At 43.7% G+C, this 16828-nt stretch overlaps 1 protein-coding gene across 2 annotated transcripts in view; it reads right to left on the reverse strand.

Moving 5' to 3' along the window:
* Positions 1-4760: 4760 nt before the first annotated feature.
* Positions 4761-16828, reverse strand: part of FARSB (phenylalanyl-tRNA synthetase subunit beta) — a 65228-nt gene continuing 53160 nt past the window's right edge. For both annotated transcript variants that reach the window (XM_026491831.4, XM_044381084.3), the window contains one exon: positions 4761-5033. In XM_026491831.4, the coding sequence (XP_026347616.2) occupies positions 4882-5033 (152 nt within the window). In that variant the 3' untranslated portion in view covers positions 4761-4881. The remainder of the gene's footprint in view (positions 5034-16828) is intronic.

Genomic DNA, 16828 nt, shown 5'->3' on the forward strand with positions numbered 1-16828 from the left:
GGGTTTTCTAGCTCTGGCTGTGAGCTAGCAAGCTCCAGGAATGGTTCCGTCAGTTCTTTGTGGATGGTTAGAGGCAGTCTCCTCTGTAACAGGCCGTACCCTCAGGTACACAGCTGGAGACTCAGGGGCCTTTGCAGACAGGGGTTATGTCCGTGACTTCCCGAAGGCATCTCTCCTACGGGTCCCCTCTCTTCCCTACCGCGCAGTTTGCTTGCAGGGTACCTTTCCATCTGGCTAATCTTGCTTCATCCACCTTCATCCACCGTGGGAGCCCACCCAGACTCTCCCTGTTCAGACGGTCTGCCTACCACAGCTGAGAAATGTCTACTCCCATCCGTCTCTGGTTGGTCTTCTACTCTGTATGTATCCAGCACCCATGTGGGCATTTACCACATTTGCACCCTTTACAACTGCATTCCGGCTGGCCCTAAGCAGATCGGGTTTTTTTAGACAGACATATGTTCATGCCTCAGGAAAATGACTTGCGGAATGCATGCCTCATGACTCGTGGAATGCAGGAAATTTCTTTTGATACCAGGTTTGGTATCAAACAAGTGCCTTTCCTCAACATCTTCACTTTTCTGTCTTAAGGACAGATTTGCTCTGTATGGTAAATCCTACGATTCGAATGCTGTAGCAGTTCTCTCTCGCAAGGGCCTCCTACAACAGGGGCGGGGGGAGGCATTCAAAATGTTTTGTAGCACAGAATCACATCATGTTCCTTAAATAGAGACGATCGAGGCCAAACCTTATGGATGAGTGTGAAACTTGAATGGAGAACTTGAGCGTATTCTTAACCACGCTGCTCAGTCACGCCGGGGGGAACGTGCATACAGGGCGTTAGCCTGACAATTCAATTGAACGCGTTGCTGGAGACATTTGTCCAACCCACAGTGGAGCTGCGATATCTCTAGCCATCCTTTCTGTTTACTAGGAAGTCCAAGGAGAGTGGGATACCTGACGACAAAGCAGGCAGTGGGGGAAACTAAGATCACGTAGGGTCTGCTTTGGCCTTCTTGTGGCCGCACTTATTCGTCAAGGATTGGCTGTCTGGTTCCACCTTTATGCCCGGAGGCCAGTTTCCGCGCTGACTTTGCTCAGGGGCCTCAGGGAGCTGCTCGCAGATTGTCCCAGAGGGGTTCCGTCCCAGAGGGGTTCCGCTGCACTGAATGTCATTATGTGTGCCAGCCTCTTTTTTTTTTTTTTTTTAAAGTAATGTTATTCAAGCCCCTTCTAATAAGCCACAACCTGGAAGATAGCAGATGTGTCTAATGCTTTTGTTGTGTAGAGGGTATATTTCACTGAAGGCACTTGTGTCCCTTTAAGGCCACCTGTCTGCCAATTTTGGATAAAATGGACCAAAGAGCCAACTCAATACCCAAGCATTGGAGTTTGTGATATGTACAGAAAAGATCAAGCACAAATAGAAGCTAAGACTGAGACACAGGATCGCAAGCAGTGCTCTTTTACCAACCTGATGAGCTCCTTACTGCCGAGGGTGAGCCTGGGCTAGCTGTTGGGCTACTCCTGCTTAAAAGGTAATAGTAATTGAGCATCCTCTCCACCTAGGACTCTAACCTATTGGGATAAGACACTGCTCGAGGGCAGAAGTCACATCTAAGAACCATCTAAGTAGCCCCATGGCTCTCAAAATGTGTCTGTCCAATACCGAAGGTGGAGGTTTACACAGCCTGGGTTTCCATGGCCTCCAAGCTGGTGCTATTTTAGGGGGAGGCACAGGGAAGTCCACTGGTCCCTGTAACTGCAGAGTTGGAAACAAGAGAATGTCAACAGAGGAAAAGCTGAACAAATTCTGGACAGCCATACAGTACTGCATCTTGTAAGAGGAGACAGGTCTCCAGGTACTGACCTAAAAAAAACAGGACATGTGAAGTGAAATGTCATGAGATGTACTAAGTAAAATAGAAACCAAAATGTGTTGCAAATCAGTAAGTGCAGTATGACCCCCAAACTGTGAGCGTGTATGTGTGTGGGGCTGACGGTCGAAGCTAAGAAAAATGTCAGAAAGAGCCCAAGCTAAATTATTTATGGGGGTTAGTTACTTTAATAGACTGGGAAAGGAAGGGTAGATTAGCTGGGGAAGGTTTTACTTTGTACAATTTCCTAAAGGAGTGAAGATTTTTAACTTTTTGCGTCTTTCGGTATTTTTTTATATAAGAAAATTCAAACCTCAACATTTTGGAAAAGTAGGTAAATGACACACAACACGGAGTAATCGATGGAATCTGAGTCACTCATTGTCACAAACCCATTTCTTACCCATGGGACTTTTGGGCACATCATTAATCTCTGAAGGCTGAATGTTCTCATCTCATAAATCAGCGAGAATTCCTATTTCTGACTACCTCCTATGATTGTTGAAAAAATTTAAGTGTTGAAACAAGATCACGTGTGCAAATACTTGGTAAACTGAAGAGGAATGCAGGAGTAGCAGGCTTCAGTAGAAGGCATCTGTAAGCGAGACCAAGATTCCCCCTTCCACACTAGGGCTCCCGGGTTTTCCTAAGAAGGTAGTGTCTTCCCCGACAAAGGTTTTGGCAGTGCCCACGGACTGCCCTGGCTCCAGTTCAAATGCCTCAGCCGGGACAAGTGTAACCCGATCGGACGCTGTGGCCTCAGGTCCTAAACTGGAGGTTCATTTCTTCTAATGTCCCCGGTATTGTTTTGCTTCTACGGTTCCCCGCTTCCGAGGGCAGAAACGGCCCCATGATGGATGGAGTTGATCTTTCCCCTTTCGTGCTGCGGTCTACAGTTAGGGATCAGTGGGTTTTTCATTACAAGTAGTTTCTGACCAACCAAAAAACACCCAGGGGGCTGGCTGCTAACAGAGCAAATGGCCCCCCTCACGTCAACAACGGTGATCACACGGCCCAGGCACCAGGACTTTAACCACGGTGGACGTGAAAGTGGGGGAGAGGATCTCCTTAATAGTAGTGGACCAGTAAGCCACTCTGAGCTGATATACCAATTCTAAAATTCATGCTTTTACCCTATGCATGTATCTGTGTGTAAAATTAAGTACCTGTTAACTTTTTTCCTCCCAGCTTTACTGAGGTAATACCTACTGCCTATAACTTAACCACCTAAGGAACAGATTCTTTCCATTGTCCCCAAGGGCTTCCTCTTTACCCTTTGCAGTCCCTTCCCTTCCATGAGTTCTGGCCAACCAAACCGCCTCTGACTTTTCTAGAATTTCATGTATGTGGAATCATAGTCTTGGGTCAGGTGTCTTTTGCTGAGCATGCTTTGGGATTCATTGATATTCTTCAGTAGTTCATCTCCCCCCCCCAACCCCTTTTTTCAGGGGTGGAGGGGGAGGAAGAGAATCTTAGCAGGCTCTATGCCCAGCACAGAACCTGACATGCGGCTTGATTTCAAGACCCTAAGATCATGACCTGAGCCAAAATCAAGAGTCAGACGCTTAACTGACTGAGCCACGCAGGCGCCCAGTTCTTTCCTTTTTATTGCTGAGAAATACCCGTAACATAAATGTACTAGAGTTTATCCATTCAGCTGCTGACGAACAGTTGGGTGGTGACTACAAGTAACACTGTTTCTTCCGTTCCCACCAGCGGGGCACGGAGGTCCCACAGACCTGGTCTCACCGATCCTTGGTATGAACCGGTCTCTCAAACTTCAGCCATTTCAGTTCGTACTGTGGTTTCTACTTGCATGTCCCTGATGACTAATGACGTTGAGCATCTTTTCAAATGCTTATTTCGTGTATCTTCTTTGGGGAAATACCTATTCAAATCTTTAAGTATGCTGGATACAAACCGTCTGACTTTTTTGTGAGCATATCTCACTTCATTAAATGCTGTTAGGATCTGGCTACAAAAGAATTGGGAAGGAACAGGGCTGTATGTTCACAGATCTTGCTAGGGTGGACCCTGCTGCCCTGATTCAAGGCAGGAGCAGGGTGGGGTTTCCTCACAGTAGGCTCAGCAAAGCTCTATAAACGTAATTCTTTCTCACTTTGTTAGCTCTTTCTACTGGCACTTGAAGTTTTACATTTTGTGTTACATGTCATTTTAACAGTAACTGAGAACTTACCTCACACGTTAGACCTAGTTTTCTCACTATCGGTGTCTGCTGGAGGAGCCTCGATGCTGGAGGAGCCTAGATCAAAGGAAATTAGGGGGCAAGACAAGGCAGATCGACAGAAACTTAGCTTCACCGGAGATCCGATACTTCCCTATAAAATAAGAACCTAGCTGCTCAATTCAGTATTTAAACCCATGATTTTATAATATTGATTACAGTAAAATGTATGGCCTAGGGCAAAAATAATTTCTTCATCGTTTCCCAATGTTCACACTGCACTGCTATCAACGTGGTCAGCTTGGCTGGCGGAGCACAGCTGTGTTGTACGCAGTCTCAGGAATCATGGAGTGAAAACACCTCCACACCTTCAAATATCTCAAATACTCGTGACAGATTTTTCTTTCACTTTAAAATGACTTCAAGGGCTGTAACTTCTAGACCGCCATTGCTTCCTACTGGTCTCCTAAAAACACTGCGTCCCGATGCTGAATGCATGTCAAATGTGAGAACTGATAATCTTCCATTCTCGTACTCGTGCACCCTGCATCCGAATCTGCTATCCTGTTGTTTCAGCAGTCAGACCCCGAGCGTGCGCTCCTCTGGGCTTTTCCTAACCACGCAGCTTCACAGACACCATGTTCGCACAAGCTGGCCTAATGCAGGGAGCGGGCGGCATTTACCCACAGAGCCAGACATCGCTTTCTACTTTATTAAACATTAAAGCGCAAATGGATGGTCCCTGTGGGGATGACAACAGGACACCAGGGAAGGAGAAAGGGACACTCAGGGAGAAAGTCACACAGCAGAGACCCAGCTTCACAAAAAGGGCTCAATATTGATTTCCAGGGAGGAGCAGGGCATGGTCAGCTCAAATTTGGTGATGACGTCAGGATGAAGGACCCCAAGCTTCCCGACGCTCTGACCCCTGGCAAAGATCTCCGCGCATCTCCCAGGGAAAAAAGCAGGGCCTGAAAAAGAAGAGAGAAATCAATGTTTCTCCTGGCGAAAATGTCAACAGACGTTTAACACACCTAAGGCTCACCAGGCTGCTAGAAAGAGAACTTCTTTAAACCACTGGCTAGGAAATGAGTGTGCTGTCCTCACGCTTTCTAATCTTAAAATTGAAATATTTGATATTACAGCAAGGAACTCTTACAAGGAAAAGGTTAAGGGCAAATATGAAAGGGCCCCGTGTGGGTTTTTGTTTTTGTTTGTTTTTTAATCCCAAGGCTCCAGGCAGGCAGGATCAGGAAAGGGGGGCTGAAGGAGCACACCTGGGCAAGTCCTTGGGGAGCTCCGCAGGGAGGAAGGACAAAGGGGAGAAATGAAATGTAAAACTGATGGCCTTGCATGGGAAGAACCTGTTTTGAAACAGGTTTTTCCATAGTCCTACGTGCTGGATAAAAAGGCCACCGTGAGTTCATGTACTATTCAAAACTCACTCTCCTACCTTAGTACGCAGAGAAACACGCTGCACGGTCGCTGGCAGGCTTAGGCCTTGCTACCAGAACGCAACCCGCATTCCTGCTGGAGAAAGAACTTTCTCAGCAGTTTTAGAGCATCTTCTGTAAGAGGCCAGCACCGCATAAGTCTGGGTTGACCCCTGATTGACTTCAAGACAGGCAGAAAGTGCTCTCTTCATTTGGGTATCAGTGCAGAGCTATGGCTCACCAAACTAGGAACCGTCACTGAGGTTTGAACAGCTAAAAACAAGCAACCATCCAGGCCCACTCCATATTCACTGACGAGTGCCACGAGAGTTCATCAATGCTCATTCCCTCTCAAAAAAAAAGCTGACTCATTTCACTTGCCACCAACTTGAAAAGAGATCAGGCCCACAGCTCCTGACTGATTCAGCCAAAACGGTTACTGGCATGGACTATAAATACGCAGCAGGGCCGGGCCACAAGCCTGCCGCCTGCCATTTCAGAGTGAGTGCATTATTTATGAAAGAATAAACTGCTGAGTCTCTACTAATGGCTCCAAGGTCAGATGATGGAGAAATACGGGATTGGGGGGGGGGGCAGCATGCTGCTAACAAGTCAGTACCAGCCACACGGTAAAGACACAGGACGATTCCACGTACTTCCCAGTCAGCCCAGGGGGATGGTGTTTATATTCCCGAAAAACATTTTTAATTGTCATTCTTAAATAACCCCCAAAGCACCCTGGGCTGGAATAGAAAGTGGCCTGTTCCTCACATCCCCCCCAAACTAAACAATTCTGCTCCACAGTCTTATTAAAGCAAGCCTTTCCCTGAACTGCATTTGAAGTATTTGGCTATGCACATTAAGCCACATTGGGGACGGGGCAGAGAGGGGACTCAGAAAACACAGAAACCAAACCAGATTGATAATGGAGAGCCTTAGTGAGATATGAACGCCACTAAATCTAATAAAGATGGCCTATTTTAACACTATCAAAACAAAAACCCAGTTTACAAAACTATCCTCACATGACAAAGTGAAGCTTGTATAAAATGCTGATGCTACGCTGTGTCACCAAGAATTGCGGAACCTTCGTCCCACCCGGCATCACCCCTCTACAGAGCCATAGCTGCACACCCTGCGCTGACTGGAAACAACGCCAGCCTATTTTTAAAGGCCATCCAGAAAGGAAGCCTAAGACCTTCACTGGCAACCTTGCCATGTTTAAGAATCCTCACTGTGTATCAAAATCCTTTCTTTTTATCTACAAATTCCAATTTGATTGGATTCATTTTAACTGAAGCATAAAACCAGACTATTTTAGAATCTAAGCCAGATGTGCTAGTTCTAACAATGTTAGCAAAATAAAGCTTAAGAGATAAGAACTTAGAATTTTTACTTCATAAAACAACTTTTGGAATCAGCACTTTTTAGCAAAATTCAGCTGCATTCTCCTGCAGTGAGCAAGCATGATAATGCTGTCTGTCCCTTCTCCAGAAGTCTGGCCCACACTTGGCTTCAGCTCAGTAACCGGTCAGGTACTCAAACGACAACGTTCCTATCACTAAATACAATTTTCCCTCTTTCTAAAGCAAAGCAGAGCAAACAAATTCCTATTATACGTTACTTAAAACACACTCAAGTATGAGTATTCTAAATAACGTAAATAGCAAAAGCTCTCAGCCCGGCACCAGATCCACCAGGGCTGCTCCCACCCCCTCCGTCAGCCCGGCCCGAGGGCCTTCGCTGGGGGGAGCTGCTTCTGAACCGGCTCCTCTGGCCTCTCAACCAGCGTTAACCCTCCCCTCCCCACCCACATGTAACAATGACATTCACGGACGGACTTCTGTATACAAAACTGTGCTGAAAACCGCACACTTGAGCCTGTGACGACCATGATCATTTTCTTGCCATTTTTCATTTCTCACAAGGTCAGATTCGACAGGAAGCACTTAGGCTTTGCCCCCTCTTCTGTTCAGTTAGAGCAAAGCTGCAATTTTGTCCTTCGCATACACAAGCTGAGAGGCACACAAAGGGACTTCAGTGGGTACAGACAGACCCTAAAAACGGACCTCTTGACTGACGGGTATGGACTAGAAATCCTGAAAGAAAAGATAAAGACTGTGTGGTTTCAACCGAACTTTGCAGGGAGCAATGCACCCCTCCGAAGAAGGCGGCCAAGAGAGCACTGCTTCGCTACTGAAACAAGGGGCACACGCCTGCCTAAGGCAGCCGTTCAGCCGGCGCTCGGAGACAAGGGCAGTTCCCACTGGCAGCAGGGTGGTTGAGCTCAGTAACTCAGGCGGATGGACGGATGGATCAGAATGCTCGAGCTGGGCCTTAAACCAGTCTTTCCAGAAGTCGTCACATCCAAATAGAGCCGCAATCTGGGTCTGGGCTTGTGAAAAACCAAACCGGATGGCAGTCAGAGGCCAACTCTAACCTCCCCAACAAAAACCAAACCGGTGCCTCTGGAGAAAATGCAGCCTGCTGGGTCTAGAGACAAAGTTGCCCCAATTCACGGAAAGTCATGTTGCCCTACGAACGGGAATTCTAAAATTCAAATTCTAAAAAAATACAGTTGCCTACTCTTCATATGTCTAAGCCCAAACGGGGTTCCTGGTTTGCTGTAAACACTCCAATTTTCAACCTGTGCCCCAAATGCTCCCTGGCACAAAGCCTCTCAGCCCACTTTTTCACCTGGTTCCTGACACGGATTAAACACTCCGCTTTGCTGGTATCCATCACAGCGAAACGGCCTCCAACATAAAACAGACCCGGGGGAAAATAGTGGTCTCGTGCTGAAATCCATGTGGAAGCCCAGACAAAAGAAACATCAGTTAAGCACAAGCAAGAATTTAATTTCCCAAACTTAGTGGGGTGTAAGTAAGTCCCTTAATTAAAGCTTTTGTAGCATCTCCTCCAGGTCTGTAATTGTCTCTCTGTGCTCAAGCGGCAGGACCACTTTGAGGACCTTGGGGGTAATTCTCGGCCAGTAACGCGGCACAGCACCCAGTCTTTAGCACATTTTCTGGCTAATTGACCTTCAAAGAGTTCGTGAGCTCCCACTCTTGCTCGTTGCCAAACACCTTTCACAGTTTCTTTTTGCCCCTGTCTTTCTTTTAGAGTAGTATTATAGGCCTAAAGTTTGGATAAGCTTTCCACATCGAGTCATTCCTATAATTTTAGGACGCATCGGAAGTAGAGGTTTAAGGCGGTAACTGAGCAGACCTCTAAGCCGAACTCGGGACAGTGTTATCAAGCATGAGGCCCTTAAGCCTTAATCTTCAACCCCCTGCCACTGGCTATGTTCAACTAATTCATCTGGTGCTTTATGCTGACCATCTCCAATAACCATCTACTCAATTTTATTTTTCCCTCTCTTCATATCACTAAGACATGCTTCGGGGTTCAAATCTACATACTGGTAACTGCCTGCAATCTGGTACTGCATCACCCCAATTTTCTCCAATAAAAAGGTAAGAACAAAATAAAAAGGGGCAAGGACCTCTGGGAAAGGACTGAGTGTACATCTCATGTGTCACAGCAAATAGAAACCACCACTGTCAGTTTAAATACAAATAACCCATACACGCTCTCCTAAATTCAGGGACAAAATACAAAATCACAATCATATAGATAGAGTGAACCACTGGGGCAACTGAGTGTGCTTTAAATTTGTTCTAAATGACCGATTATGTAATACAGGTAATGGAATAGGAATAATCATTTAACAGGCTGGTCCTAGGACTGGTACTGTCAAACCCTACCCCCCTTCCTCTCCTAAGTCCCTAATTCCAAATACAATTTTACATATATATATATGTATATGTATATATGTATATGTATATATGTATATGTATATGTATATATATATAATCCATTCCATGATGCAAAAGTCCAGCCTAGGAAAAATACAAAGGACAAAAAAAATTCCCCAGCATTCCATTCTGGAGTGAAACGGGCAGAGTGGGGCACAGGGCGAAGTGGAAGGGGCTGAAACCATGTTTCCCTACGCAGGACTCGTCTCCTGGTTTCCCACCAATTCTCTGAGCATGGAGTAACCATGACTGTCTAACTGCTGCCGGCACCTCAACCTCCCTTTCCTTCTCTGAGTAGTGGCAGTTTAAAGGAAGAAGAAGGACAAAATACAGGGCCTCTTTTTAAAAACTGAGCACACACTTAAACCGAACATGGGAGCATGGTAGTTGTTCTCCAAGTTTTAGAGGCAGGAGTTTTTTTTTAGTATACCAGCAGTTATACAAAGTGGGGAGAACCACAGGGGTGGGGGGGGGGAGGCACAATGTAGGCAACACATTAACTTACAAAAAAGAAAAAGGTGTAAGAATAGAAGGGAAAACAATCAGTATAACTACTGAGATATACACCCACACATTTTTTTCCGATCTCAGTCCACTACAGATTGGGAGAAAATATCTCTATAAAGATAATTTAATTTGTAAGTGGAAACTGAATAATTTCCAACTGGTAATATAAAACACCCATTTCCCCCCAGGTGTATACAATTCTTCACCTTACATCTGAAGTGAAATATTTATGGTACCTAAAGTCTTTAAAGAGAGGGGACCTAATCCCCTGAGTTTAATGGCTATCTTTCATCCCTTTCGGGAGATCAAAAGAAAGAAAAAGCCCTTACACAACTTTACAGTGCTAATCCCAACACACCTGCAGACATCATTAACTCTTAAAGCGAAGGCAACCGGACGTGAGGGGAGCGGGTGCCTACTTAACCCCACAGCACGGGACCGGGGAGGATGCCTGCGCTCACAGCAACATCCTATCGAGACACGGCAGGCAAAACCCCTACTCACATAAAGGACTAGATCCTGGAGACACTATTCTTAAAAAGTAATCAGGAAAGCCCAGACTATCTAGTCTTCTACTAAAAAGGAGAAATGTCTTCAATAAAGAACCTTTTAAAATAAATCACCACAATCAACCTTATAAGTTTTTAGAATCAGAACTCCAAAGTTTCCCAGTTTTACTTTGTATAGACAAATTTGTAATTTATTTCCATGGAGATCACTTAACATTTCTTAGATCCACTTTAAAGTCTAATCTATGTGCCTCTCATACAAACCCATATTTAAAAACCTGAAGAAGGTCAGCAATGTTAGAAGAATTTAAATGTGAACCATCCAGTTCCAATTTTAAATCAGTCTCAAATTTACTTATATAAAACCAAAGGATTTCTAACGCCAGTTTAAAAAGTGCCCTCACTGTCTCTACTGGTTTTGAAAATTCCTATTCTAAAATAATGCCATTGTCCTGATTTGTCTGACACATAAATCATTTCCCCCAAATTGTCACATTTCTTAAACATTCATAGGATAGTTTTAGAATAATAACATCAGAAATAAAATGTATGGATCACCCGCCTTCCTGGGCCAATAAAATGGTTCTTTTCTAGGTTTACGCCTATAAAAGCCTTTTAGGAGACAATTTCTCAAACCAAATATGAGCTTTATTATTTTCTCCATAATTATAGTGAAACAGTATTAATAATAATAGACTATTGTAGGGCTAACTGGGGAAAGAACAGGAATATGGAGTATATAGACTGTATCTATAATTTCACAATTAGTTAACCTACTATTCAAATTCACACCTTTGGCCAACGTGGAGTCAACAGAACTTCCAACGTGTAACTACGATGCATGGGCTTTAGCTGCAGAATTAGACTTCCGCTGACGAAGGAGGGAATGCAGGAGAAGGAAAGAACACGGAGACCGTTAAAGCCAGAGTACCGCGCCTTCTACTCCTCTCCTCCCATCCCCAGGAGAGGCAGTGCCTCAGTCCCAGCGCAGCCCCGGCCGAGCCCGAGGACAGGCAAGTTACAGATGGGGAAAAAGCGAAGCACAAGGAGATTAGGGGACTTGCCCAAGGCGAGCAACAGTATAGGCTACGGAGCACGCTGAAGGTGCCCGCGGCCACTGACACGGGCGCCTCTGTGTGTGTGGCCCAGAGGCACAGATGGCCGACAGGATAATGTTTTCAAACTTTTGGTCAAGCTGTCCATTTCATGTTTGCAAACTTCTTCTGGTTTAAAATAAAATAAATAAACAAAACTTGAGAGAAAGAAACAAAAAACCTGACAACCTCTAACCTTAGGACATACCCGAGTACGCTCTGTAAAATTATGAATACAACATAATACTGATGAAACGTTTTTTCGATCTCACACAACACAGGCACATTTAAGGAATAAACTCCAGATTCTTGAGACAAAGCTAGAACACCACGAGCAGATAAATCAGCACCACAGTGACACCACCTGAAAGGGCGAGGCGAGAAAGCACCGACATTAGAACTCGTGGCAGGGCTTGCTTTTGAGGCACTGAAACTCCTGCAGAAACTGAACACCAGAACTGACGTGAGAAGACCTTGTCCAGGCCTTTACTTCAGGATGAGAAAATGGATACCAAAGTGGTTAAGAAGACCACAGAGCCAGGTTACAGCAGAGCTGAGACTAGATGCCCCAACTGTGACTTTTATCCAGTTCCCATTTTCTGAAGGGCAGAGCTGAATTCTACCCTGAGTTTACTCTGAAGAGTATTGATTCCAAAATGCTTTCCCAAACTTACCTGCCTCTCCACAACTCTGTGGTCCAGGTGGACAGACCCCATCATCCCCACATGAGAGCTGAAGAAGCTGGCACGGAGGGATTCAGTCCTAAATCACTGGAAGTGACACCAGTGTTGTTCTCACTGCGCCACAGCTGACCAGGCACCCCAGCGTCTAACAAAATGTACTCTCCTATCATTTTAAATTGTGTCTATACCACCTTGGGATCTGCATTTCAACTTAGTTTATATTCATATGTCTAAAGACATTTTTAACATTTCCATTACGTGTGTCCTAGTTTGCCAGATTGTTCTTATTTTATGTTGGAGTTATTTCCAATTATCCACTGTTATACAGAGGGCTTCTATAATATATATTGCTTTTTGCTCTTTCTTAGTTTCCTTCCCTTTGCCAAAAGTAATACCACACAAATAAAAAAATATATGAATCCTCGTCTAGCTCATTATATACCAAAGTGTTAAACAACAGCCTTCTAGCCAAGGTAGTAGCAACAAACCACAAACTTACACTAATAAGGACGATGCTGATCCCATCTTGTAGGACACCAATTAAATACTTTCCCTTGCATGGTACCAACTACTACCTTTTTTAGTTCTACTGGTGGGTGGAAAAAAAAAATGCTTTAAAGCAGCCGAGGAAAGTAATTCCAAGAGAAAGTCTCTATTCAGAGAATGTATTCAAACAAGCTAGGAGCCTTTGGGAATTAAGAGAATTATCAGAAACTTCTCTCTTCTGAAAGGTGAGTGCCTAATTACTGGCTGAGATAACAGCATTAATAAAATACCTACCAGCTACTGATGAATATTAGACACATCAAAACAGGTCTTACCAAAGAAACAGGAAGTTCTGGAGCCGTTGAGAGCAAAGCATTTTATCGGACATTTGCTCCAGTGCTTACTCTTTCTGGCCTTCAATATCACTCAGAAGGAATAAAAATCCTGTCACTACAGTCACACGGTTTTTGTTTACAGTAAGGCGTATATTTGCTATTATGCTGGGCAGTGCTGCTGTGCCCCACATTTCTCCTTCCACCTCTTCCTGAATATGTTTTTCACATAAGAGCATGGCTGTCACCATGACATAGTTTCAGAGGGCGGGGAGATTTTTCTATTCCGCTGAATTAGCCCCCATTCTTTGTGTTAATACCTTAAATTGTTATAAAGGGACCACATTTCTCTTCCTTCGTAATTAGAAAGGCAGCTAAAAATCAAAGCACCTCTTAAGTTCACACTGATACGCATCAACTGAACTCAGATCCTTTCCTGAGAAGGAAAGGTTTTTCAGGGAGCAGAAGGCAACAAGTAAGTGCAAGAGGGCGGGCGGGAAGAACACCCGAGACACAGAAGGGCTGCAGCACGGTGAGGGCCAGGGGTCCCGAACACAGGCTGTCCACCTCACCTCTGGCCTGTCGGGTCGAGAGTAACCCCCGGCAGGGAGATTCCATTCCTAACCCCTAACCCACCTGAGCCTGCAGTTCTCAGAGGTGTTTCAGGAGGGAGGAGAGGGTGCCTACATCACCCTCGTGACCGGTAGCACCGCTTTCTCAAACAGGTCAAGGGTAGACCAGAGCTATTCAACACCAGGGAAAAGCAAAATAGCTCCTCAAGATCCAAGCTCTCAACTGGGACCTTGATGAAGCTGATTTGTCTTTCTATCGTTTATATAAAACACTCTGAATGTCGATCTGTGGGATTCCTGCAATGATGGAACAGAAGACTAAACGGCAGAAAGGAGTCTCTCCAAACAAAATATGGGAAGGAGAGAGAGAAAAGGTGCTGGCAGATGAAAGAACCTCTGGAGAAGACAGATTATCTAATGAACGTCGGATTATGGTTCAGCTTCCCCACCGCCCCAAAGTGACAGTAAAATATGCATTTCTCATCTTTAAACAAAGCAGATTATGGATTAATACTTTTTAAAAATCAGCAAGCATTAGTTATTAAGGATCCCAGAGTCTTGCTTCCTAAATAAATTTTAAAAAAACAGATGTTGGTCAGTGATTTTTAACAACCTTCTAATTTTCCAAACCATAATAGATGGTAAGCTCTGAGCAGTGGGAGTTACTACATTAAACTAAGCCTTTGGTTAAACTAAGCAAGGAGGGAGCAAAACCGAGACCTCAAAAAAGGTGTTGGCATCCACTGGAATGACTTCATTATTCTAAAAGAACAGACGCACAAAACCCAACCCAACCCGAACACCAACAACCCCACAAATACGTCATTCTAAATAAAGTCCTTGGATGGGAAACCTGGTTATTAAGTTGCAAAGTGCTCTGAAAGGATGCCGGATACCAATATTTGCTCCAGCTCCAGGGTAAATGGGACCATATACAGAGTCCTCTACTTTGATACATAATGTATTCTTGAAACAGTTACAAAATAAATCCAACATATAAATACATCATCAGCTAAAGGTTTTATAAACTCCCCAGTTATGGCATAGACATTTCCTTTTGGAATCTCTCCGAATCTTATCAATATTACATGATTAGAGGTCTCACCTCACTTTCTAATTACCTACCTTTCCATATAAATAAGACATTTATTTTAATGTTGGAAAGACTGCTAATAGACTAAGAGGGCTGGGGCTGGTTAAGGAGACTATCACGCCAACTCTGTGCCTGCAAATTTCTTGAAATAGTTCCCAAGAGTTGAACAATAGAGGCTTTCTTTTCTTGAAAGAGTCTGACCCATTCACGTATCTTCATGTTTTCTTCGTACCTGTTCAATCTAACTAAAGGACTTCCAAAAATCATTCCATCTTTTAAAGATACCAAAGATAAAAGTTTAGATCTCTTCTATTCCTTCATGGATTCCAAAAAGCATTTACACTAAATTTAGGAAGTTAAATGGTACCATTAAAAAAAAAAAAAAAAAAAGGCAGTAACTGGAAAATAGCACATATCAAAATCTCCAAAGCATATGGAAAAAGAAAAAACTGGATCTACTCCTCAAACGTACTTAGGATAAATTACAAACAGATAAGAGGTGTAAATGTAAAATAATGGAACACCTGAGCACTAGAGGAAGCACGGGGAACTCCTCCCTCATCATAGAGTAGAAGGAACTTCAGGACTCAAAATCCAGAAGCAATAAGGAAAAAGATTAGCAAGTTTTACTATATAAAAATCCACGTGGCAAAAACCAAAAGAAAAAAGATAATTTAAAAATTTATCTTTGGTGGGATGTATATCACAAAGGGTTAATATCCCTAAATGCATAAAAAAAAAAATTCTAAAAAGAGAAGATAAAGACCAACATACCTAAGAAAACATAAGACACATGAACAAGCAGTTCACAGAAAAGGAAATAAAAATGTCCTAAAACATGAAAATATGTTTACTTGCTCCTAAGAGAGCACCAATTAAAACTATAGTAGACACCATTTTCCTCCTGAAAGACTAACCCCCAAATAGAGAAGTCTGACAAGTCTGTGAACCAGGTTCAGAAAAAAAAGGTCCTCTCATCTGGTGCTGCTGGGTTTGTACAATGTTAGAACACAAGTCCTCTGGAGGGTGTCTGGCAGTACCTAACAAACATACGAATTTACCGTTTGTCCCAATAATCCCATACTTAACAGCAATCTGTCCCAAAGAAACACTAGCAAAAATACCAAACAACATATGCACAGGGGTAGTCATTGTGGCATTATTTGCAGCAGCATAAGACTGGAAAGAGCCTAATTATGTCCGTCGCTAGGGAATTAGGTGAATCAACTGTGGCACTCCAGTACAGTGCTTGGCAAAAGGGAAGTGGCAGATCTCCCCATGTGGCTGCAGTGAGCTCCAACGTAGATTAAGTAAAAAAACAAGGTATAGAACGGTATGCAAAGTATCAATGCCCCAGTTAAGAACGTAGAGAATACACACAATTTCTAAAAACACTGTAGAAGGATAACTGAAAAAACCAATAAAAATCATAAACCTATACAGGCAGTGAGGGAACAGTGCGATAGGAACAGAAATGGAAGTTGGACTTCTTGAAATAGACTTCATTTTGTAAGCTCTATCTTTTTTTTTTTTTTTAAAGATTTTATTTATTTATTTGACAGAGATAGAGACAGCCAGTGAGAGAGGGAACACAAGCAGGGGGAGTGGGAGAGGAAGAAGCAGGCTCACAGCAGAGAAGCCTGATGTGGGGCTCGATCCCATAACGCCGGGATCACGCCCTGAGCCGAAGGCAGACACTCAACCGCTGTGCCACCCAGGCGCCCCTGTAAGCTCTATCTTAAGTACAAAGAGAACTGCAGATAATATTTAAATTGTTGTACTAATCATCCTAATGTCATTTTGAAAAACAGGTAGAGTGAGCAAATTACATAAGCTCATTAGGAACCAAGATTTTCAATGTAAAGAAAAGAGCTATAAAGTCAAGTATATTAAGTAAAAATCCTCTAATCCTAAATATAAATTGGAAATAGCCATATGAACTCAATGTTTTCTCATTTAAAAGAGAAAAAACAAAACAAAAATGATTTCCCCAGCTCTGCACACCGAAGTCCTAGAAACAACTTCTCCAGTAGCAGTGAGCAATCTCAGCACCCAGACTGCTATCGAAATTTCTCACTAAAAGGAACCAGAGCCACTTGGAGATACACCTGCTTCCAAGTCTACCACAGAAAAGATGTATGAGCCCAGAAATGTTTTCTATATTATCACCAGCTTTAGAAAAAGCCCCCCCAACCCCGTATACAATCATTTCCCCCTCTTCATTTTAATAAGAGCCTCC

The sequence above is a fragment of the Ursus arctos genome, unplaced genomic scaffold (assembly GCF_023065955.2).
Source record: "Ursus arctos isolate Adak ecotype North America unplaced genomic scaffold, UrsArc2.0 scaffold_1, whole genome shotgun sequence".
NCBI lineage: Eukaryota > Metazoa > Chordata > Mammalia > Carnivora > Ursidae > Ursus > Ursus arctos.